Source organism: Streptopelia decaocto (assembly GCF_964273445.1).
Source record: "Streptopelia decaocto genome assembly, chromosome: 5".
NCBI classification, from domain to species: domain Eukaryota; kingdom Metazoa; phylum Chordata; class Aves; order Columbiformes; family Columbidae; genus Streptopelia; species Streptopelia decaocto.
The window spans coordinates 50,033,953-50,059,408 of NC_138659.1; the positions used below are offsets into that span (position 1 = coordinate 50,033,953).

Consider the following 25,456-nt stretch of genomic DNA (forward strand, 5'->3'; position numbering starts at 1 on the left):
GTGTGTGCACTCAGCAAAGAAACTGTTGCAGGGCAGTTGAGTTGCTTGGGTCACTTTGCCCACCTTCATGTGTGCACATTGGAGCATTGTGTTTAGACATGTTGCATTCAGAAAACCTATGCATGAGGTTCTTCCAGTGTTCTTGGACGGTTTCTGACAGCAGGAATGAAGACAAATTCCTGATCTCGCTTTATATTTGCGTTAGGGAGTAGAATTAGGAAAACCAATCCAGAGATTGTAATAAATTTATGTGGGGTACTACCTCTGTATTGTGAAGAGTTGCTGCAGTCGTTTGCACCAGCTCAGCTGATATTGTTAATCTATATCTGTAGGGTGATGTAGTAGGGAAGGCAGGGTGGAAAATGCTTTTGATATAAAACTTGAGCAGTTGCCTGGATATTGCAAAAACATTTTTGCCTAATGTTGCTGCTTCTATAGAGAGACTGAGCACTCTGTATATGAGTTGGTCAGCATGTCTTTGGGAGTGAAGCATTTTAACAGTCATGTGAGCATAGTCTTAGGACTTGTCTTTTCTCTAGGCCTCATCTTTGCTGAAAAGAGAATCCAGGTCAACCCAGACCCATTTGCTTCCCAGCAGCTGCTTAGGAGAGGCATATCAGTGTTCTGGACCAGTAGGTCTCTGGTGTGCTGTTTACAGAAGTTGAAACAACTGAATACATTCTTCATGAGTAGGCAAGCTATGTTTTATATTTGTTGAGGTTGTAGATGGGGTCTTACTGTTGACAGTCCTTGTCAACATGCCACTTTACTGTAATAGATGGAGCGGCTTGTTTGTCAGTCCCAAGTGTGCCTTTTGCTGGGCATTCATTGTGATCTCCCTGTCTGTGCTTATCATGCTCTTGCTTTCTTTCCTAGTGCCAGTTGTTCAAGTTGAGCACAGAAGAACATCTTTACTTTTCAGTGAAGAAACTGAGCCTAGTTTCTGTCTCTTTTCTCATTCCCTTTTATTTTTTTTAACAGTTATCAGATGCTGCCTTTTGCACTTCTCCTGTCTCTTTCAGCTATCCAGATGCTTCCCTAGAGTAACTGTGAATAGCAGTAATTAGGAGGCCTGTGCATTATCAGTGCCCCCTTTGCTAACCCAAGTCTGTTATGTGAATGTCTGCACTTCAGGGTAAAACCTTGATCCTGTTGCAGAGATCTGGCAGATTTCTTTAGCTTTGCCCTCTGTAGCTACTGGCACTTCTGGATGGGGTCACAGTGTGTGAGCAGAGAGTTGAAACAGAGGAGCTCCGAAGTGTCATTTCAGACTTCGTCTTCCTGAGATGGTGAAAGTGGGAGCATTTTTGCTCAATTAGTGAACAACAGATAGGATAGGTGACCCTCTGCTATTAGGTTGGATTTGATGAGCGACTCAGCCTGTTTTTGAGGGATTAGTAGGATCGTTGTCCTTCTGAAGTCTTGTGCAGTTTTAAGGGAAGTGTGTGTGAAAGACAGAATAGTCTTGAAACCAAAATCTGACCTACTTCTGCTTCTCTCCACAGCTGCCAAAAGCCTGCTGAACAAGAAGTCAGATGGAGTGAAGGTAAGTTCTTGATTTCACATTTCACTCTATCTCACACCATCTGAAGAGAAGGCAGCCGCTTTCCCTGGTGCCCATCCTCTTCCAGGGTAAAATCACAGCCCTGTCTTGTGGCTGGAATTGTTATGTTCAGTGTATTGTTATGGGGCTCTGGGTGGGATCTTAATGTTCTTTACATGCACCTTATACATCACACAACTAGCTAAGTGCACTGTTGTACCAGCAAGATTTCTTTTTCCCCCCTTCTCTGAAGTATGGAAAACTGGTCAGTGCTGTGGGTTAGAAAGACCAAGGACTTGCTCAAAAGTAACACATGCCTCTGACTAGTGTTTTCTGTTCATTGGGGAATGCTTCTGGGTATTGAAATTGCACTGAGCAATTGTCAGTGACTGATGATACCCAGCAGACCCCATGGAAACCTTTCTGCCCCGCTTCCACCTCCCCTGCCCCTTGCACAGAATGATGAAAGTTGAGCTGGGAAGAGAGTGGGGAAGGAGGAGCCTCCAGATAGATATTAATGTTTGGACAGAATGGAAACTGAGTCTTGTGTTAGAGTTTGGTCCATGACCCTGAGAGCCACGTGCTCTCCTGTTCCCTTCTGAGGGGAATTATCCCCACTTCAGTTTCACCTGTGTGTGCATGGTCATCCGTTAGTTCTGGAGGTCAAACAGGCCATTCCCAAGGCTGTGTGTTGTTGCAAGCAGTAGCCCTTTAGCAGCTGGTACTGGAGTAGAGACAGTTATGGGCCAGAGCAATTTCCTCTTCTAACTGTTCCAAAGGATAACAGTCCTCCCTGTGCAAAAGTAGGGTTTGGTCTATTTGCCTGCATTTTCATTTGAAGTCTGAACCTTTCTCCACAGTTGTTAGGTGGAATAGTTCATCTCCTGGTTTTGCATTGTGGACAGACTTCATTCTCCCCATGCTGGGGGGGTTGACATGCACTCTCCAGGACCAGCATGCTTGTTCTCTCCTGCTCTTTTAGCCCTTTTCCATTTTAATGAGTCTCTGTTTCTAGAGGGCTCACAATACAAACAGGCTGCTGGAAACAGGTGTTTTCAGAGGAGCTGCATTTGCTTTGGGGACTGCTGTAGAAAAGCCTGCATTCTTGCAGTTCTGCTGTGTTCTGCCCTAATGACACCCAAATCTTTGGGGTTTTTTGACCAAAATGCTATGCAGAACTGCTGTTCTTGCCCTAGGATACTTCTCTTTGAAATGTGTCTGTAAGAGTGAGCTTTTGTGCCTTTGCACATGCCTGCCTCTGGTACAGACATGCATTGAACACCTGCATGCTAATACAGCGTGTTTGAGTTGTCACATCTGTTGATATGGAAAACATTACAGTAAAATCCCAGTAGAATTAAAATGGATGATCCCAAACGTTGTGTACTGAGAACCAGCAGATACGTGCTCCAAAATCACAACGTGGCAGGGAGAAGCAACTGGAAAAGCAGCAAATAACAGCCCTTCTACATATTTTTTGTCACCTACCTAGAAAAAACAGGTTTTCTTACAGGATTCTTGATTTCCAGCATGCTCTCAGGATGGGCTACAACTTGGGTCAAAATCTTCCTGAAATGAACAGATGATGTGCACACAGGTTTTGAGGCACAGCTTCCTGGTCGTGTAGTTACAAGGAGACCTGCATGTTAGAGTTCCAGCTACATAGAAAGCTTCTGGTGTTTGATTCATTGAGAACACTGTGTCTTCCTCTGTGAAAAGAATCAAGCTGGATTTGCTTTTCTAAGTGATTCGAAGTATTCTTCAACTCTTCACAGTATATGTTGTTCTGATATATATAGTTGAATACTTATAATAAAGTGGAAGGTAGATTAGAGAGCATAGCATTCTTTGTACATGGTGAATGGGTTTGCCCTCTCAGAACCTCTTCTGTACTTCTGCATGGCACTGGAAACCTGCAGTCAAGAGTCTGCATCCAGCATCCTTGTTCCTAAGTGTTAGAGCAGTCATGCTCTGCAGAATAAACCCGAGTGGTGCCCACAAGGGCATCCCATGCTTTCAGCCTGGGCTAAGGGCCCTCATAAGCATTGTTTAAGCTTCCCATGTTCCCCAAGTGGCCTCTGTCTTCAGGTGTGACTTTTGAGTCCTCATTTCTGTAAACTTTGAAACTCAGAAATAAATTATATGTTTCTTCTTAAAGCTGGTGTTTTGAGTAACCCTCTTGCTCAGTAATGCAGACTTTTAAAGTACAGGCCACTTCCCCCCAGTGCTAAGTTTGCACAAGACAGAGAGCAGGTAGCGGTCTGTGTGTTTTTATAGTACATCCTTAACACCTCTGTTGTAAGATTTCTGTGGCTACATGCTTATCTCCTTCCTTGCCCCTGCCATCTACATGTATGGTGCTGCCTCCCATTAGTCACCCCATGGAAGTGTAGCCTTTTACTGCTTCCATTCACTATTGGAGCAGCACTGGCATGCTTGACTGCTGTGCAGGAGAATCTGTGCTGATCACTGTCTGGTTGGTGGCTTCACCATTGTGACCAACTTGCTTTTCATGTATTGCTCCCTATGCAGGAGATTTGTAATTTTAGCCCTGCTGATTTTCTAATCCTAGATAGTTCTGACAAACAACCTGTGTCAGTGACTGGTTCAGTTAGGAGCATCTGATCTTGCATTGCTTGAAGCAAACTGTGAGTTTTTTTGTCTATTGCCCATTAGTGCATAGCATAGATACCCTGACTTGAACACTAAACAGATTTTCAGCTTTGTCGTATCCTTTTCACTCCCACTTCCTGTATAATTTTACATCAAATGTAGGTTTAGAACAAGCATTGCATGCTGTATTTTTAACTGCAGTCTGCTGCTGACCACGAGCCACGTGGTTAGCCTGTGTCTTTTGTTCCCTCCAGATATGGAGGCTCCTGGTTTGATTGGTGGAATTTTTTTGGTTGTTTGCTTTGTCATTTGGTGGTGTTGTGTTTGGTTTTGTTTTGTTTGTTGGTGAGTGTTGTTGTTTTGTGTGGTTTCGTGATGATGTTTTGTGTGTGTGTGTGTGTTGGGGTTTTTTGGTTAGAACCTTGGAAATTAATTCCTTCTGGAGTTTTGAAAGAAAGTATGTTTCAGTTTCTTCACTGGCTTTAGCTGGTCCAGGGTGCCTCTGCTCCATGACTGTGTTGCCGCAGACTTCCACACAGTAGATGAGAATGAAAAGAGTATTTCTTCCACTAACTGATGATTACACTACTGTAAAAACTGATGGCTTTAAGCCCATTGAGAAAAAAACATTGCTAGTTTGCTTTAATTTACTTTCTGTTCAAAGTAACTTTCCCATCCTTTTGGCTGGTATTCAGAGCTACCTATGCTAGAATCCTGCATTATGTGACAAATACAGTAGGAATTTCTATAACATAATATTAGGCAAGTTTGAGTGGAACCTAGATGTCCTCCTCATGCTTTATTACCAAGATCTGCATGAAAATATGTGTTGGTGGATATCTGATGCGAATGCAGCATGTTATTGCTGATTTAGCATAAATGGGAAAGGAATGATATGTTAGTCATATGTGGTGATATGAGCATCTTCTGTGAGTCATGTTGAGCTGATAAGTAAGAAAAAACACATGATTTTTATTTCTATGGGAATTGGCTCTAATCCTTTACTGAAACAAGCCCTAACACACTAGAGCAATGAGATGCATGCATTTTCTTTGCATCGGACCATTTTGGAAGCAGGGGAAGTTTAAATCAGGACAGGAAGACAGGAATGAAACTTTTTAAAAATTATTCCAAATATAGATGTGTCCACAGTGATGTTATTTTGATAAATTTCCATGTGTATGACCCTCTCCTCTAGCAAAGTCTTCTCCAAAATCTATTTGAAGCATTCCTGGTTTTCATTTAGCACTGCTGCTTCTATTTCAAGTACTAATTCTGCTAATTGGTAGATATTTCATCACCTTGGCACTTGAGAACTTTTCCATTATCTTAAATAATGAATGATTTAAACTGCCTTGAATCTTAAATTGTTCCTGCTTACCAAACCTTTGGTAGTGCTGCACTTACTTTCTTCAGGCAAAATTTGGATCCAGGCTGATGCAGTAACAACAAGGAAGGCTCAGGTTTTATCCCCAAGGAACATGCTTTTCTGCTTTCAAATCCAGAAAGCGAGGCTAGAAGATACTGGGTGACGTATTGCAGAGTCATGTAACATACCACATATCTTGTGGCCACCACTGTAGGTCCCAGGTATTTTTTTTTAACATTCTAAATTTATGAGCAATATCGTGCAGCTGCCATTTTAAAATTTACCTTACATAGTTCCATATCAGATCTTCTTGCTTTCTTGTTCCCCTTTCTGCCTGGATTTGCCATCCACTGCAAGGTGAGGGAGGGGTTAAGGAACGGGCTGGGGCAAACACCTGGGTGAAGATTAAGGACACTTTATGCTCTATGTCCTTTCTATGACCTTGTCAGAGTCTGGGCTCCCTGTAGTTAGTGTTACAGTCCTACTGTTGGGTTTTTTTGATTTTGGGCAGCTCTTCAAACAGTCGTGTTCCCTTTTTTCCCAAAGGGGAATTTCCCTTCCTACTGGTATGAGAGGATGCGTCAGTTTCCAGTTCTAGCATGGCCTATCACATCCATTTTATACTCAGAATTTTTTAATGCGCAAAGTGCTATTTTTAGTTAAGTATGTAATTGCAAGTATTTTAAAATTAGTTCTTCTCTAAGCTGTCAGTTTCTTCTTTTTTTTTTTTTTCCTGAGCGCTTTGGTTGGTGATTATGTGGTACAAAATGATATCAATAATGTTTTTCAGGCCCGGTGTAACACTCTATGTAAATAGTAATTTATGGAGAATGCTATGGGATGCAGGAGATTTTAACAGCATTCATTTGCAATGCTCTGCAATTTTTTTATATTCTGCCTTGTCTGTCTGCTGCATACACACTGTTTTCTTTCTCAGTAAAAGCTGAACAGCATAGCTGAAAGAGTGAAAAATCCAGATTTTTGGTGTGACAAGGTTAATGTTGTAAAACCTGCCCTTCATCTTACATAACTGCAAAGAGGCACCAAATACCATTTGTTCTGCTGTTTGTAAGGAATATCATGGAAAGCGTACATTTTATGCGTGGCGGGCACCAGGTTTCCTTGCCTTTTGCCCAGTTAAGAGAATGTGGGGAAGGCAGGATGCTGTGTAAGGTGGCACGGCTGCTGAGAAAGCAGTTTGTGCAATGTGCCCCAGACAGAGAAGGCACAGCAGCAAAATGAGCCAACAGGGAATCCTTAGGAAATCTGCAAGGGTCAGGTAACATCCATGCAGTGACCAACAGGAGTAAATACTCCTATTTCCATGTCTGGACTGGTTATGATCTTAAAGCCATACTGTTTAAAGATGGTTATAGTGAAGCTAAATAAGGAGAACCCAAGTTCACCTGATCAGCACAGTTTTATGCTGAACTGTTTTATACGAGACATGTGGGGAGCGCTTCAGATCTGTTTAAGTGCTGACATCTAGTAACACATTCTACCCATCTTTGATGCATTCACTTTTTTCACTGCATTGTTGTAACGCCTGGAAACTCCAACTGAGATCAAGGGCCCAGTGTGCTTAGTACTGTAGCAGTGCCTAAGCAGAAAATCCCTGCCTCTTAGCTTACAATTTAAATAGACAAGCTGGCAAAGGGCAAGAGAAAAGCTGGACTGACAAAGATTAAATTATTTGCTCATCATCTCATAAAAAGACTGAAGCAGAAGTAGAAATAGGAGCTCAGATCTGCTAGTTCAGGCTGCCACTCACTGATCTGCTTTGAGTTCAACATCTTTTTTTTCCTACCTTGAGTCCTGAAATGACTATACTGTCTATAGGAATATGAGTTGCAGCAAGCATGGTATTTTAACATAAATTCACTGTCAGTATCAGACTGTGTCAGAACTGCGTGTAGAAGGCAGAAGCACAAAAAGGTGGTGTAAAAAGATAACCAGGGTAAGTGCCCAGAACTGTGAATGGGACCTTGCCTGGAATCACTGTACTTCCTATAGCCTCTTCTAGTATGTCTTGTATTTTCTGTAGGTGCTTGGAATGATTTAACATTCGCCATTTCTAGTATTGCTGCTATGTTGAAGGGACAGTGATTCTTCAGGTTCTCTTTTGTTACCTGCTGACTTCTGTTTATTGTTACATAAAGGAAGAGTCTTCCTTAAGTTTCAGGGTAGAGAATCTGCTCCTCTTTTGAGATGAACACCTTAATTGCACACAAATACAGAAACCGAACTTTAATAAACTTTGATCCCTGAGTTTGAGAAGAATATGTCCATACTGCTTCGGGAGAATGTTTTGTTGTTCAGATGTAGGGAAATCCTTAAAGTGATCAGTGAGGTACTTTACCATGGGCTATCTGCCTAGAAACACTTAGAGATGTAGCTGTGCTATGGAAGGGAAAGAGAATTCTGTAACTAAACGTCATTGCTAAGTTGCAGTCACATCACAAGAAGAACAAAAAAGTTTTGCTCACTGAGCTAGTCATCTTCGGAAGGTGAGGGAGATGGCTCTGATGCAGCTGTTACAGAGGAGATGGTGGGAGACTCATCTGGTTTTAGTTACTTCCTTGTGTATGTTTTGACTTAATAAGTTTTGGTGCTTTAACACTTACTGCCGGTACCTCATGTTGGCATTATCCAACTTGTCTTCAATTGTAATGGTCTTTTCATGCTCTGGTCTTAACACAGACCTCACTGCCCACCCTTTTTTTGCTGCCTAGCTAACTTCCTTCCTGTTATTAGAGTAGCCAGTAAAAATGTGCTTTCTGGGATTTCTACAATACAGCATGCCATGTTAATAGACCAACACTGTTTTAAATTTAGATTGTACTCTTAATTAAATTCTGATCTGCTGAGGGTTCTGTCTCCTGTGTCAGTGTTACTTACGCCTCTAATGTAGGAGGGTGATTGTTTTCTGTATGAGTTGGTTGACTCTCCTTTCATATTGAACCTTTTGCTTGTCTCAACATTTTCTGCCACTTTTCTACTTTCTGTAACTCATTGGAAATCTGAACTTCAAATGAGATGGTCTTCCTTAGAGAGAAGTTTCCTTGCAGTATCTGTATAGCCTCTGTTTGTGTGCTGCGAACTGAAGGATACATTAAAAATAAAAACTGAAGTTTTGGAGCAGTTTCTCAGCTGGTGTGAATTTCTACTTCTCCCAGTTAAAAATTCCCTGTTGTGACTGGGTACAAGGATTTCTCTGGGTTGTTTGTGGTCTAAGCATTGTATTCATGCTCTGGCAGTACATCTTATTTTAGCTCTAGCTTGAGGAAATGCCTGTGGAGAAGCTAAATTGTCCTAAAAGCAGAAGAGAGGAATCACAAGTTTGTAAACCAGGTTATGACAAGCCCTGTGTTGTACCTTCATGAAGTGGAAGATCGGTGAGCCAAATGGTGAACAGATCAGTGTTCTGAGTCTGTCTGTACTGGAATTAAAGATCAGAGGAGGCAGAAGCTTTGCTTGTTTAAGTCTGGTCATGCAATGGCTGCATGATTCTGGGCTGTATGGTGTGATTAGGAATGTGGCTCTGAGTATAAGTTGAACATGGACATTTCTGCTCTCAGAGACATGCCAGTCTGTATGTGTGTTTGAGCTCTGATGTGACAATAGCAGGGAGGAAGGCAATGTTCAAGGTGAAAGCTGTGAAGGGTCAGCAGGTATGTGAAATAGGGAGGTACAACTCCACGGCCTGTACTGGGTTCAAGGGCTGCTCCAGAAGTGGGCTGTGGTAATGCGCAGGAGTAGCTGAGCCCACGCCATCATGTTTCTTGGCTGGGATGTGCTGTCCTACACTACTCTGTGAGCTAGACTCTGTAGTAAGCAGCAGAGAAATAATCTAGATAGTACCAAGGGAGGAGGGCAGCTGGAAAACATATGTGGAGACTGCAGGGGAAAGGGGTAGCATTGTAGTGCTGAGAGACCTGCCAGGCTCAGCTTGGACAGGATGACACTGACAGTACAGTGAAAGAGCAGAGAAATGCATGCTGAGACTGGGTTACCAGGAGTGCAGTTTAGTGTGAAGATGCCTTTGAACAAGAGTAGAGTCCAAGAAGGTTGGGCAATGTTTGAGCATTGCGCCCTGTTTGTTCTCTTTCCAGTATCTGAGAGCACAAGGTGTGCTGGCTCTTGAGTGTCGCTTTGTCTTTCTCGCCTTTCCTCTGTGTCTGAGCATGGGCACACCTTGCCTTTCCCATCAGCCCCAATTTCAGTGTGAGGGAGCCTTTCTCTTCTCCATGCTATGCACAGAAGTTCCCTCTTATTTTCAGCCCTTAAGGATGCCCCTCTCGTTGTGCTCTCCTCCCTACCCTCTGATTCTAGTTGAAAACACACCTCTGCTTCCTCCCAAGGTGAACACGCGGGTGTTTTCTGTTTACCTCTTCCGTGTGGCTGGGGAAGTTGTACAGTTTTCTGAGGTGGGAGAGCACATAGAGGCACCCCCTTGCATCCTACATCTTGTGTATATGTATTCCTTTCTCTTCTCCTCTCCCTGTATCAGTGTGTGGGGCAACTATGTTCTGACCTTGATGTTTGAGTGGATAGGGGTCTTCAGCCCTGCCCTTTCCCCTGGTGTGTAGTCATGTTCTTTAATGGTGACTTCTCTCTGCACCTGCTGACATGTCTGTGCATTTCTGCTGCTGCTTATACCTGCCCTTAGGGGAGCATTATTGGCAGGGGGGCCCTTGCTGGCACACTAATGTGTGAATAGTTTCTGTGCTTTTCTTCTCATCTCCTCTCTTCCCTTCTCTTTCCCTCTCTCAATGGTGTGTCCAGAAAAGGAAGTCGAGCTCCAGTGTGCATTTGATGGTGAGCACCTCCCGTAAGCTGCCTGCGATTCGTGCGTCCGCCATTCTCATGCCATGCACGCTCGGCTTGTGCTCATCACCCTACATAGCATGTCTGTGCGGGAGGGTGGTGGTGGGGGAGTCATTGTGCACTGAAAGGTCCGTGTCCTCACTAAAAGGGCCCTGTAAGTGTTTGGCCCCCGGCCAGTCATACAGTTCCCATTTTGTGCAGAAAATCAACTGCTGGCAATGCAGTTTGACCTTGCCTGCTCTAAGTGTGAACCAAAAAAGGTAGTGGTTCTCCTGGGCTCAGCAGAGCAGGTATGTGCCTGGACATGGGGCTTTGTCATTCTATTGCAGAGGTGCCAAAAAGAGGAGCAGGTGCTTTGCCTGGTGTTGGTGCCGTCATCCTTGGTGGGAGCCCTGCAGTGTAGAGCAAACTGGGAGTCGCTTCAAATGTGGCAGAGACTGATGGGGCCCCACTGTTCAGATGAAATGTGTGGGCACAGCACCGCTGGGCAGCTCAGAGCTGCTGGTCACTTCTTTTTTTAAGCATACTTACTGAAAAGGTTTGTCAGAGCATTTATAATCTGAAACTTCCTTTTGTCCTGATCTCGTTTGTTTCCCAGCATGATCAAATACCCAGTAACTGCCTCCCCTGTCCCATTCATTTTCTTTCATTTATCCATCCAGATGTTTGACATCTGTAGAATTTGTCAGAAAAGTAGTCAAATCCAGTCTCAAGGGAGCAAAGAGAAAATTGGCCAGTGCCATATTGTAAGGAGTCATACACAGCCCATTGTCTCTGTCAATGAGATATGAACAGTAACTAAAGTACAAAAATTAGTTATTGCATTATTTAGACAGAAAAAGAACAGAAAATATTTCTTCCCTATTGCAGGTAGGAATAGGAATGTTATACTACTGAGAAAGCAGAATAATTTGCTTCTACATTACTATCTAGAAGATATTTCTCCTCTTCCTCCTTAAAACTATGTAAACACCAAAAAGTAATCTCAAAGTACTGCTTGGAAAATCTGATGTGAGGGACTGACTTCACCAGCTCCTTTATGAAACTCCAGAGCAGGAGTTTGCTGTGCCTTTCTTGCCCTTCTTTTCTGCCCACTGCCAGCAATACTTAAATTCCCTCTGCACGTTGTTTTAAAGCAGCTAGGATATGTAAACTGTGTGTCAGCCTCAGAAAACGTGGAAGCAGTGAAGGTGGCTAAATAACCAGAGATGGCCCATGTGTTGGTACTTATTTTCTTTTAGCTGGCTAGAAATGTGAGCCTAGCGATATGATCACTGGTCTGTTTTCTTTCTCTTGCACCCTCTGTGTTGTTTGTGCCTGTCTGTCTCTCTGTCTCTTGTCTAGCTCAGGAAGCGCTGCCAACTGCTGTGCCAAAACTAATTGCGTTACATAGATCTTAAGAAGGGTCTGGCACCTTTTGAGGTGAATTGGCCTCTTTTAACTTGAGCTGTACCACTGTGAATTACCAAGGCTCGTCGCCTGCCCAGTGCCTATGATGTTGGCTGGCAGCAGGAGGGGAAGGAGGGCAAGAGTTGGCTGTAATACCTGGGGCTCTGAGAAGGGCAGGCCAGTCTTCCAGGAAAGCTTAAGTGACCATAGACACAAATGTATGTGCGAAGCTCAGTATGTCAGATACCTCCATCTGAGAAAGAGACATGAAAAATGCTTGGGCTAAGTCTTCTGCTTCTTATTTCCTTGGGACTCTGACATGGAGTAAAATGCTATGTGATTCTGGACTAGCAAACATGATACTCAGTCTTCTTCAGCCCACTGGCTGGGGAAGAGTAGATGGAAGTCCTGGGTGTTCAGTGCAGCCTGGAGAGTAGGCTGTGTGCGTGGGTCTGCACTTTGAAAGGTGACGTCTCATGCCTAGCAAGCTGATGTCAACTTCTTTTCAGAACAGTGGCTTCCTGGATTATTTTTTTCCCCATTTGGCCTCAGTTATAAAGTCTTCTGAAAAATCAAAGTATTTTTGTATAGCTTCTTGAAGTGTTTCTCCTTTCTTAGCTTTGGGAATGAGTGTGTCATATGCTCTTTTGTTTTTCCATGGACTTTTTGAGAATTCATTCCTGCCTCTCTTTTCCACTTCCTCCCCTCTCCACCTGCCCCATCTTCCTCTTCTGTTTCTCCCCTCTCCCTCTCCGAAACATATAGCTAAGCCAAGGCATGCTGCTTGTGAAGAAAAACTGAAGTATTAGTAGGTGTTTGTGAAGTCTCAGCCTCATAGGATCTGTCTCTGGTTGACACAGTTTGGCAGATGTTTTTTCCAGCTCAGCATTTGACTTGTGTGTTCTTTGTGGTGATTACTGGGTGATGAGGGTCTGATGTTTTGCAGTACGAGTTTGCCCTCCCCAAGAACAGTGGGATGGAGAGCAGCTGCAATGGGGTCACACTGCTGTGATCTCCCATCCAGTAGCCTGATCTGTAAACCAAGGAGTCTGAGAATGCTCCTGCAGTGCTGATTTTGATGTTGTTGGTGGTGACTGGCAGGAAGAGATCTATACAGCTGGTGTGGGAGTTACATGGCAGTGTAACTGTGGGCCTAATTCTCCAGCAACTGTCTGGATTTGTGGAGTAGGAACTATATACACAGGTGTGTCTTCCTGCATAGACCTTTCTCATTCCTGATATAACTGGCGTACATGACTCAATGGGACGTTTCTTTGCAGCAAGCTGGTGGCTGCCTTACTGTTGTGCTGTGTGAATGCAGGAAATGTAGATTTTATTCTTCTACCACAGCTACAAGAGAGGCTGAAGAAGGGAAAGATTAAAAGCCACTGGGTACCATCCAGCGGACTCGCTACTTGGGGAACTGCATGGCCTTTTCCTTGCCTCCCACCCCCATCCCTTTCCATATTTTGGTCCTGAAGTCTCTTTGTTCAGGTCACAGCAGGAACACAACACATCATAACTCACTTTCCTCTACCATTTCTAGAGCTGACCACACTTTTTCCTGCATAAGTAGATTCCCTGGGACCCTCAGCATCATCACATATCTAGGACTGTTCCTGCACACTTTGGGACTCCTCAGATACAACTCCATTTGCCCCGTTTGAGACTGCACCATGGCTATTCTGTGTTTCTCACTTCTGTAGTCTCTTTCTCTCAGGACTGCTGCCATCACTCATTCTTCTTCACCAAATACTTTTGTTGGTACTCATTGCAGGATTCTCCCCAACCCTTTTGGCTGCTGCCTTTTTCCTTTCTGTTTTTCTTCCTTATAGCTCTAGCAGTCCATGCACATTTGGGTTTTGGTACATCCCTTACAACATCTGTTGCCTCTGAGGAAAGGATGATGTCCAGTGACCCGGGCAGCACTCCTCCTTCCTCCCTCTTCTTGATGATGAGCCTATGGGGAGGGAGGGTCTGAGATGGTTGGGATTGAAGCAATACTGTTATTTTCTTGCTGCCTCTGCTGCCCAGCAGGGGAACTAAAACCATGTTTTTCTGTCTCAGCCACAGAGCAACAACAAAACCAGTATAGTAAGCACTGCAAAAGAAACACCCCCAGTGCAGACGTCCATGGTATCTTCCCCAACCACTATTTTTTTTTCCTGTTTGGTTTAATTTTGATTCTGTCCTCTCCCTTTCTCTCCTTCCCCCATCCCGAGTGCTGCTTGTGCTGCTCTGTTTCAGCTTGTGTTTTGGCTTCGTTCTGTGTGTGTCCCTGTGCTGCTGTGGGGCCTGATCACAGCCTCACAGGCTTTGGGTTGGGGGTGCTGAGCAGAGCTGTGGTTGGATGTGGGGATCGCAGCTTGCCTCGACTTCCCCTTGTGCCATCCCTGTATAGTTCTGTGTGTCCCGTTCAACTGTTCCTGCTGGCTTTGGGGAGGCTGGTTTGGAAGAAGAGAGTGGCAAGCTCCATCCACTCACCAGCACCCAGGAAATGGAGGATGGACTTCAGGACACCACAGAAGAAAGGGCAGGCAAAGGGCTTTTAGAGCAATCCTTTGATGGCCCATTTGGCCTGCTCAGTTGTGTGGTTGATCCTACGCAGCTCACTGGCTTGCTGGGCCAGCATTTTCTGTTTGGGCTGTGTGCAGCGGGCTTCGTAGGGTGCCCTGTGCCTGGTACAAACAGCACAGCTCAGTGTGATCTGCCTCCGTACACTTGGAAGATCAGGCAGCAGTGCAGTGGGGACAGAGGTAGATGGTGAGTGTACGTCACTGCACTGTCCCAGTCCCTGGCGCCCTCACTGAGCCACCCGGCCAGGGTGACAGCAGTGGGAGGAGATGGTGCAGGATGCTGAAGTCTTGTCCTAGTAACGAAGGGATGAGTGCAGGAGCCAGTTAGCACCCATAGTCCTGGTAGCTGCTCTTTGTTGTGTGTCTCTGGAGAGCTGGATTTGGCATTTTTTGGGGGGTGGGAGGGTGGGATTTGGTGGTTTTGTTGTTTGCTGTAGGGCAGAGGGTTCTTGGGACACTTCATAATTTTCTGTTTTCCCATCACTGGCTTTGTTCATCATGGTTTTGATACTGAAGGGAGCCTTTCTAAATTATTAATTATTGTTGTTATTAATGAAATTGGATCTCATTTGAGAGACATTTAGACAAATGTGCCTTTTTTCAGTTACCTTAGCAACTCTTCTCTGAGAGGCATTGAGGTGGTCTGGCTTATCCCCTTTTTATTATGGAAATTATGAATGTCCCTTTTTTAGGGTAAAATACCCAGCAAACTTTCCAAAAAACTGGGAGACAAAGACCCCAGCCCAGTATTATTCTTTCCTCCCCCTCTCCCTCTTCTGAAGCGTTCCCCAGGGAGGATGTTGCTGAGGGTCAGTACTTCACAAGCGGCTGCAGAGGGGGCAGACTGGCTGCTCGGCTGCCTTCTGGCATTTGTGCCAGCCTGGCTCACTGGAGGGAAAATGAGAATGTGGGGCAATTTCAGGGAAGCTGAGGGCTTTGTCTCCTTGCGACTGTAGCTTTTAGTGCAGCCTCTCTCTTCGGGAAACCTGTGCAGGAAGTATGTGTGTGCACACACAAGCACATGTGTGCTGTTTGGAGTTTGTGGTTTGATCTTTTTTTTTTTTTTTTTTTAAATTAATGTCGGTCACCTTTTCTCCACTTGTTGGGGAGTGAAAATAAATAAGAGAATGCTTTGGAACTGGAGTTTAATGATTCTTCCATCCTTTCCTAGGAGCCTCAAACAACTGTTGTCCATAATGCTACAGATGGCATAAAGGTAAGGGATGGGAGTGTTGTCAGAGAAGCCTCTGCTTCTTGCTGTTTGTTCTTATCTTTGTGTGTCTTAATGCAGTTTCTACCTTTCTGACGTCTGGTTTGTAACGTGTTCCTGAATACTGCTGGCAGTGGATTAGGAGGGTTGTCTTGTATGGCTGTGGATCTCTGGAAGAGGCTGAGTAGGGACAACTGTTCAAATACTGCAGTGTGTAATCCCCACTCTCTTTCATATGTGGGGTGGAAAATACAGGCACTTATGCACTTTTTTTTTTTTTTTTTTTTTATTCTGGAAATGGAAACCTGTTCCTCCGAGAAAACCACAGGAAGCTAGAGGAGGGTTCCTAGGCTATCCTTCTTCCAAACGGAAGTAACCCCCATTTTATCTCGTTTGACAGAGTTTGGTAACTTCTGTCCTTGCAAAAGTTCTGGGCGGATGGCTTGAACACGCAAAAGCTGAGCAAAGATGCTGTTAAGTTTTGCTTAATTTTTGGCCGGCTTCCATCCAAATCTTCCTTTTATCATCCTCTCCCTGCCATATCTGCCAATGTTTATGCGCTTTTCCCCATCTTCCTTCACAAACAAATCAAACTATTTACTCATGCTCACGACTGCTGATGCCAGGTAATGCTCTGTTCTGCTGTGCAGGGTTCCACAGAGAGCTGTAACACCACGACTGAAGATGAGGATCTGAAAGGTAGGTGTTCTGCCTGTGACTTCTAATACAGCTAAGTGCAGGTAGGGGATCCTGGAGATTCAATCATTGTCTTGAACTAGCTTCCCAGATTTCTGTGTCTGACTTAGTTCATAAGTTTGCCATGATGCTGTCATTCCTGTCACAGTGGGACCACGCACAGGGGAACCAGCTGACTTGGCCTCTGTGGTATATAAACACCATTTGCCCAGAGCTAATTTGTTTTTGTCTCAGAGTTGGAATTCTTTTTTTGCAAATATCATAATCTGTTCATCTCCAGTCCATTTCTAGGCTTAGAAAATCCCTACCAGTCCCTTGACGTTTGGAGTCTGGTTGTGTTTTTGTGCTTCCCTGTAGGTTACAGGCGGTTGAAACCTCTGTTACTGCTCAGTCTTCCTTCTCACCCCTTTCTGGGAATCTCTTTAGTGACATGCACACACTTTGCTCTTTTTTTTTTTCTTTTCTTTGGGTCTATTTTTATTTCTGAGATGAAGATCATTCTCAGCCTGTCATCTCTGAATGGGAATGATTTTTCATGTCCTTGACATGGTATCAGTTGAGGGAGAGGCTGAGAAGAGATTTCACACCTTTCAGTGTCCATATCATAAATATTCTGTGATTGTAAAACTCTTTAGATGAAAGGGCTCCAAGTTCCATATATCTGTTCATGTTGTTTGAGCAGCTGTCCTTTCCCTGACCTCTCTAAAGAAGGACAAACAGACATTTTCCTGAATGAGCAGGTTCAGGATGGGCGAATGCAGTTTGCATTCTGAGGCAAATGTGTTAATAGTTTGCATTTTGAGACAGTGATATTCTCATTGTCCCTGTAGTCAATCCGAGTTACATATCCAGGGAAAAATCAATGCTGACCCTGTGGTGTAGCCACAATGTCACCTCTGTCAGCAGGGCTAGTTCTTGTCACTTTTCCCGTGGCTTATCACAAGCTGCTGGCTCCTCTTCTGAGGAGTCACTGGGAGCAGAAATGGATGTCAGTGAGTAAATGAGCTCTGCAATACAGGTTGTTTCAGAGAAGACCTGACCTCCTCACAGGACAGTATTCTAGCCCCTACCTTTTTACCAAAGAGTAATCTGTGATTTAAGAACCTAACTTTGACAGAAGGGAACTGGATGATTATGGTAGTGTGGTAATGAAATTGATTTATCTAATCTCTCCTGGATATCCATGTAGAACAGATATTTGTCCAGAACTTTGTCTCCTTTGGCAGCTTTTGTTCAGGAGAGGTTCCAGACTTGAGCCAGTGGTCATGTAAGTCAGGAATCCAAATGCTGTGAGCAGCAAAAGGCTAGGACTGGAACAGAAGGCTGGGGGGTAGCAGCTGGCCAGGGCTAATTCTAGGAAGAATTGTATAGGGCTACATTGCTGCAGATCGAAACTGGGGTTTTTTTGGCAGAGTTCAGAAAATCTTGTTGATTATAATAGAAGGGAGCATTTGAATGGTGGTTGGGAGGGAAGGAGCTTGCACAGTAATAGTTTGTGCTATGGCCAGCTCTGGTAATTTTAGTGCTTCAGTTTTAAGTGTAGCAGTATTCACCAGTATTCCTTTTCAGCTCCTGCCTCTCCATGTGTTAAGCTAAGCAAGACCAAAAGGCTTGGGCGTGTTGGAGTTCTTGGTGTTCTTTATAGCCATGACTGTGGAAGGGGAAGTGATAGTTCAATTCCTTTGCCAACTTCTTGTTTTCAACAGACAACAGGTTACACAGATCTGTTCTGCTGTGGTGTAGGAGACATATCTTGATCCATCAGCGACAGTTGCCTGAGGGATATGTTGTTTCTACTGTGGTGGGGCTACAGGCAGTGCCTCCCCACCCCTGTGTCCTTCTAAATCGAACAGCAGGTCCCTGTTGTAGAGCTGTCTACTTGGCTTTGCCCTGGAGGATACTCCTGCATGTTTTGTGCCCAGCATTGTGGTTTCTTTAATGTTCTCCTATTTCCTTTCTCTTTTTTTATTTACTGAACTTGCGTGTTTTGTTTGTGTTTGTGTTTTAATTCCCCGCCATGCTAGCTCCCCCTCTCTCCACCGGGGACGGCAGCTCAGTGCTTGAAGGACGGAGGCACAGTGAGAGCAAAACACAGACTGAGTCCATGCAGTCCCAGCTTTCCCTCTGTTTCTCAGCCAGTAAGTCCAGGGGTGCAGTGCTTCACAGCATCTTTTTCCCACTTCTCCCTCCACCTTTCCCATTTCTCCTTCCCCAAGATTTTTCCTTTCCTCAACTTCCTTCCAGAATGTTGATTTTTTCATTTCCAGTACTCCAGAAAAAAAAAAAATCATCTCCCTTCCTGCAAAATACCCTCCTTTGCACACTGAAAATTTCCAAACCTTTCCTTCCCTATTTGAAAACAAGCAAACAAACAAAAAAACACACAGAAAAAAAACCCCAAAATAATAAAAAAATAAAAATAAAAAAATACAGCAAAACAAACAAACGAAAACCAGAACCTCATCCTAGCTAATTTCATTTCCTTGTTTTAATCTGGATGAGATGTGGAGTTCTCTGCAGAGAGACTGCCTTTCAGGGTTTCCTCAGGCAAGTCACTGCAACTCTTAGTTTTCCTTGTGGTAAATGCGGTCTGCTTATGAAGGGGATGTGTGAGGCTGAATTCGGTCTCGCTGGTTAAGAACTTCGGAGCACCCCAGACATGGATGGTGCTCAGGAAATGCAAAAGGAATGAGAAACTGTTTTTACAGACTGCTTCAAGGGTGCTTTGGAAGGGAGGCTGTGGCTGCTGGAAGACCCGATAGCATTTCTGAATCCATTGTCAGGTGCTCCAAGTTAAAATCCTTAGATAAATGTTGGCTCTGAGGGACATTTCTCTGTTGTGGCTTTACCTTGTGTATCTGTCCTGCTAGCTCAGTTAGCTTGCACCATGGTTAGTCAGCCAGTTATGGTACCGTCTGTCTGATCTCTCCTGAATTGGCTGCCTCCGTAGAGGCCTGTGGCTGAAAAACTTTGAAAATGGATATGAACAAAGGTTGGAGAAAGTCTAGTTGGGATTCCCAGCCTTTCCCCTGCACAGATATACTGTACTAGCTGCCTGACTATTTAAAGCTATAATGGAAGGATCCTTAATATGAGTTGGGAATGTCTGTAGTATTTTATTCTGTTCAGGTCAGTCTGCGAAAGAAGGAACAGGCATGCTCTCTTCTGTCTCCTCCTCTCTTCCTTCCCTGGTTTCCTGCACACAGCAGCAGTGTCTCATACGATGCAGCAGTCAGAACCTCTCTTGTTACTTATTTTTGAAGTAGCTCCAAGGATGTCAAACTGCTGGTTTGTGAGGTGCAATGGGAAAGGTGTTTTGCCCAGCCAGAATGGAAGGGAAATGACCTCTTCTGAAGTCCTTTTTGCTGTGTACAGTCCATTGCTGCTTTTTTATTAACTCCTTCCTCTTGCTCATAGCAAGGCCCTGCTTGGTACTCTGAGGAGTGCCAAATCACTCCTCCGCCAAGTGAGGCAGCATTCTCCCACCCTGCTCCCCCCCGATTGAGATTTGCAGTGATTTGGATGCCCTACTTTCTCTCCCTTTCACTCATATCTCGTACTTGCCCTCGTGCTGCTCTGTCACTAGTGTGACCAGTGTTTAGGTCACCCTCGAACTACCTCAGCAGCACTAGTGTGATTCCTACTGTGCTCTGAGGGGTCTTCTGCACCAGTGCCAGGATGGTCCCCTCTGAGCAGTGCCCGGCCCAGCTGATGTGTGACAGAGGCAAGAGAGCGGGTAGAGGTTGCTGGGATGTGGATGTCTCTGTGTGCCCACCGGGGTTGGGGCTGTGTGTGTTTGTATTTCTTTGTTGGTTTTTATTTTGCTTTCTGGTTTTTGTTTGTTTATATTATTTTAATGCTTACATTTGTTTTGCAGCTACACAGTCTTGTGAAGAGAAGCTTCTTGCCTGGGACAGCCCAGGGCAGACATTGGAGTTAGAGCGTGCTCGGTCGGAGCCTTTGCTAACTCCAGTAGTTCCCTTTGTACTTAACCGTGCACCGTGTAAGTTAGCAGCTGGGTAGCAGTAGTGGAGTAGTGCAATTAACGCTGGTTACTGTAGATGTAACGCTCCCCCCTTCTTCTCTCCACCTCCGCCCCCCTCTCCTCCCGTCCGTCCGTCCGCCAAGGCACGGAGCGCCCCTCTGCGCTAACGCTGCGGCAGCGGTACCGGGGGCGGCGTCGCTGCCCCCCGGCAAGGGCACGGCGGGGCCGGCGGCTCCCGGGGCCGCTCCCGACCGGGGCGGTGCCGGCTGCAGGAAACGGCGGCGACCGCCGGGAGGCGCCGCGGGGCCGCCGGGCCTGCCCGGCTCTTGCCGGTGCCCCAACGGGACCCCGCTGGACGTGCTGCCGGCGCCCGCGGTGCACCCACCCGCAGCCCCGGTTGGCGGTACTGCTGCGGCGCTGGCTGCGTGCTGTAGCGGGGCGGCCTCGTAGGATACCCAGAACCAGACAGTAGCATAGCCGTGAGTCACACTTGTGTGTCTGTGCTGGTGCATGCTTGCCTCCTTTTTGTGCCCCTCTGCAGTGTACGTTAGGAGACCCCAGGGATTCATCAGGAGTGGCAGGTGCAAATGCCTTTCCCTGTGACATCTCAAGGCTCTCAGTCCTTTGGAAAAAACGTATCTCCTCCTGTGTGCTGGTTGTAGCTCGGGACATGTAATAAAAGCAAAAAGACGAGCACAGTCTGATGGAATGGACTTGTGTTGAAGGACAGGGTCAATGCCGCTACGTAGTGACACTTGGGAAGGGGGTGCAGATCTCCTTGGCATGAGTCAGCCCGTGGTGTCTGTGGTCTGTAGGTTTCTTCACTCATCCCAAATGGAGCCTTTCCCATGGACTCTATCTTCTGGACACTGCACTGTGTGATCTGCATGGCAGCAAGGTCCAACAAGTAGCCCTCCTTCATGTAGAAGCAATTCCAGATTACTTGCTTGTAACATAGCCCACCGTGTACTACTGTGTAACATAACCCATTCCCTGTATACGTCTTTTGATGGGTAGAAATGTGTACAGCCTGAGCAGCAAAAACAGATCCCTTACTATTATGGGCCAGTTGTCCCCTATCTGAGATATTTCTCTGGCTGGTGGGGTAGTATAATTCTCTTAGATGATTTCCAGAGTGTGTGCAAACATCTTTCGTAGCCAGATTATCATCTTGTTCCTCTTCAGTTGCACTTACCAATGGTGGGATGAGATGCATATGTGGATGAAAGCTTACAGGGGAGGGCAGTTCAGACTAGCACCTTCTGGCATTTAGAGTGGAATTCATCTTCCCTGACTTAGACATCTAAAGGTGGTAGGTGGGATTTAAACACAGTTTTCCTGATGATAGGCATCTGAGATGTCTGAGTTGAGACTTCCAGAACTGCCTATTTCTTTCACAGCCTAAAGAAGGAACAGTCAGGTGACTGGTTCCATTTCAGACATCTACATTTTAGATGCCTAGGGGCAGATAATGGTAAGAATTGGAAATTATTTGGTAACATTGAAGATAATGCTAAAGCACCTCCTAAATGCTTGTATAATGTGCAGAATATCCTACCTACAGGGAAAGTGTGGGGAGGGCTGAAGAGATGTGAGGATGTACACACAGACTCAGACATATATATGGTGCATATACAGTCATAGAACTAGAATAGTGTTATTTAACAGAGCCGACCCAAACTTTGCAAGTGTTAAGGACTCTTGAGATCAGTATGGGTGATGGAACTCCTCAGAAGGGATGGGACCTGGGCAATTGCCTGTGGGAAGCCAAGAGAAGAGAGTGCAGAGGTGCTGGTCAGAGGGGACCAAATAACTGCAAACAGCTAGCCCACATCTTCGTTCATCTTGAAGTCCATCATGCTGGGTTGGGTTAACAGCAGTGCTGTCAGAGTGCTGAAAAGAATTGTGCCATGGGGAACAACAGAAGTTAACTGCTTGAGGAGCAGAATGCACACTAGTATATAGCTGGGATTTGTTTGTCCAACCCATCCATCCTGCTGCGGTTGTCTTTCTAGCTTGCAGAAGTCATCCCTACATGTCCCAGTTGCTTGTTTGCAGCATTAATAATAGCTGAGGTTTCAGTGATGGTAATAGGCAAGTTGTTGGGAGACTTTTTCAAATTGGCTCAATCTGTGTGGTGGCTGTTTGTACTGTGGTGAAGGATTTCCACATCTTAAGCTGCCAGACAAGTGCTTCACTTCAGCAGGTTCACTGACATTCATTGGTCAAACTCCCCAGAAGCACCTCAGACTGTCATTCAGGAGGCATCTCTGGTGCCTTAGACCTTACTCAAAGAAAAAAATTGCATATGACATCTTTATTCTTTTCTCCCTGCATTATGGGATCACCATTCCCCTTTCATACCATTGCCCCCTTACTCTCATGTGGATGGTTGTCATTACTGCATATCTCCAGAATGCAGGGAGCAGCATCCTATGAGATCTAGACTAACGGTGCTCCACAAATTGCTTGTAGGAAGCACCAATTAGCCCCATATTCCCATTCAAGTCTTATGCACAGTTAAATTGCTCTTTCTTCTTGTTCGCAGTGCGTAAGCAAGAGATCATTAAGATAACAGAGCAGCTGATAGAAGCCATCAACAATGGAGACTTTGAGGCTTATACGTAAGTACAGATGTCTTCTGACGGGTTGCTTGTCAATTTGTGTGCAAGGTGATGTTCTGGCTCCTGGGTATGAGGAGGTGTCATGCAGTCAGGGATGGTAAAAAATGTTATGTTTTTTAGCCCACATCAATTAGGAGTAAGGATATGTTAGAGCTCTCTAAATGAACATCAAGTAGAAGTCATGTATCAAACAGCAACAGGAGCAACAAAAGGAAAATGTTCCAGCTTTGTAAGAAAAGTAGAGGAGAGGGCAGGGATGGGCAGAAAGAGAATAAAAGAAAAGCCAAAACTTAGAGGCTTGTTTTATGTGAAATGGCAACTAGCATCAACTTTATGTTGTTGCAGTAGGACTGAGTACTCCAGGAACTTACTCCTTGGAATAGGGAAATAGGTGGACACAGGGTGTGAGTCAAATGCTGTATCAGTGCTTCATTGTGTAAATAGCCTGTGGGCTCAAATGTAGACTGTAAACCTGTGGTGCTTTTCTTTGCAGAAAAATCTGTGATCCTGGCTTGACCTCATTTGAACCTGAAGCACTGGGGAACCTTGTTGAAGGAATGGATTTCCATAAGTTTTATTTTGAGAACTGTGAGTGGGTAGATTTGGTAACACCAACAGCTTTCTCTCTAATATTCCTTTATATCACAATTTGAGGGGAAAATTGTCCTTGTTTTTACTGGATATGAGAACCAGCAAGAACTTGATTGTGTGGGGGTTATGATGCATTCATAAAAGCCAGCATCCTTTCTCTCAAAAGCCGTTTTCAGCAACAATTTCAATTTTAACCCCAGATCCCTTTACTGTATGCATACAGTTTGCCTGCTGCAAATATTTTGTAAGTGTGGACTGCAGGAGCTTTAAAAGTTTGAGGCACTGGATTTCCTACTGATACAGAAAGGGAAAAAATGAGCATATTGTGATGGAAATGACATGTATGTTTGGGGCAGACATACTGAATGGTCAGACATAAGGACAGTTGTGCACAAATCAGTCGTGCCTTCACTTTGAGTTTTCCCTGGATGGTTTCGGATCTCTTAAAACCTAATGAACACGTTACATGGATGCAAGGGTCACCTTGTCAGCCTGGGGCAGGAAAAAGAGTTGGCAGAAATGCTATCGTTTATACTAGTGGATTTACCTCCCTTCCTGGATGTCTCCACAGGATGAGATAATTGAAATTCGAGTCCTGATCTGTTCAATTTGTTTATTTTGGGTGTTAGGTCAAGGTCCTTGGTATAGGCCATTCCTAGTAGTCTAAGTATGCAGAGACTTTGTTTCTCTCAAAAGCCTGTTCTGGAGTGATTTTTACACTTCTCTGAGAGTCATTCACATATAATGCAGGCCTAGCTTAAAGATCTCCTGATTATTGACTCCTTTGCAACAATATTCTGTAATTACAAGATATTTTCCTATAACTGAAGAAACAGCAGCACTGATGTTGAAAAAGTGGTGAGTATGCTTTACAGAAGAAATGGGAGCAAAGGGCCCAGGGGATTCTAGGCAATAATAAGTGTGCAGTTCCTTAGGAGAAGAACAGGTGATAGGGGAAAGAATTACTTGGATTTTGCCTGGAAAATTGCAGGAGCAATTTTTATTGTATCCCAGAATCCAGTGGAAGGTGAGTAGAATGCAAAAGAGGTTGGAGGATATGGGGGTCTGTTCTTTCTTAGTAGTAAAATGAAGCTGATGGTTTTGTATGTTTTGCCAGTACTGTCGAAGAACAGCAAGCCAATACACACCACCATCCTGAACCCCCATGTCCATGTCATTGGTGAAGATGCTGCCTGCATCGCATACATCCGCCTGACACAGTACATCGACGGCCAAGGCCGTCCCCGCACCACGCAGTCTGAAGAGACCCGCGTCTGGCACCGCCGAGATGGCAAGTGGCTGAATGTCCACTACCACTGCTCTGGAGCTCCTGCAGCACCTCTCCAGTGAGGATCAAATACGGGTATGGAGTATATCATACAGCTAAGGCTGCTGTATGCAGGAATTCAGCTTTTGAGGCGATTTAGCTGGCTGTGAGAGAACCATTTCATTTGTGTGTAGGCTAAAAACTTCTGCTGCTGCATTGGTGTTCCTTTCTGTAAGCCCTGTGCTCTGAACTCAGTAGGATTATCTGCCACTCCTGACAAACTGGCATCACATGCCAGACAGTTGTTTCTGAGCACAATTGCCCTATGGCAGCAGCGCTTCCTCCCAGGTGCAGGGCTCTGTGCTCAGGCAGAGCACCAATCCAGAGCAGAGAGGAAGAGTATCTCATGCTGTGCACGGGTTTGCCGTTTCCCAGCTGTCAGGGATCTACTTTTACATGCTGGTGATTTCTTAGAGCTTTTTTGATGAAACATAATAATCTCACGAGGATATTGTAAAGTCTATACAGAACAATTTCTATGTCATAAGGATAAAGATTCATTCATCTAAATTTTCTGATTAGCAGAAGCTATTTAGTGTACAATGTTGAGAAAACTCAGAGGTTTTTAGAAAAATATCTAAACAAATAGTATCAGAGGACTTAAAATATCCCCCAATTCAGCTTGCCACAATTCAGCATTGGAGGAAACTTAGGTTATAAAATTTGACACGAAGAAACAATTGTTGCTTGCTCCTGAAGGACAGCA

At 44.8% G+C, this 25,456-nt stretch overlaps 1 protein-coding gene across 7 annotated transcripts in view; it reads left to right on the forward strand.

Moving 5' to 3' along the window:
• The window catches only part of CAMK2G (calcium/calmodulin dependent protein kinase II gamma), a 118,795-nt gene that overhangs the window by 90,419 nt on the left and 2,920 nt on the right, over positions 1-25,456 (forward strand). The window contains exons 13-22 of one of the 7 annotated variants that reach the window (XM_082054538.1): positions 1,506-1,546; positions 10,311-10,343; positions 13,809-13,877; positions 15,489-15,533; positions 16,178-16,226; positions 18,248-18,373; positions 20,101-20,226; positions 22,757-22,832; positions 23,326-23,420; positions 24,541-24,786. In XM_082054538.1, the coding sequence (XP_081910664.1) occupies positions 1,506-1,546; positions 10,311-10,343; positions 13,809-13,877; positions 15,489-15,533; positions 16,178-16,226; positions 18,248-18,373; positions 20,101-20,226; positions 22,757-22,832; positions 23,326-23,420; positions 24,541-24,773 (893 nt within the window). In that variant the 3' untranslated portion in view covers positions 24,774-24,786. The remainder of the gene's footprint in view (positions 1-1,505; positions 1,547-10,310; positions 10,344-13,808; positions 13,878-15,488; positions 15,534-16,177; positions 16,227-18,247; positions 18,374-20,100; positions 20,227-22,756; positions 22,833-23,325; positions 23,421-24,540; positions 24,787-25,456) is intronic. The other 6 variants (XM_082054533.1, XM_082054532.1, XM_082054534.1 and 3 more) reach the window with 6 other exon arrangements.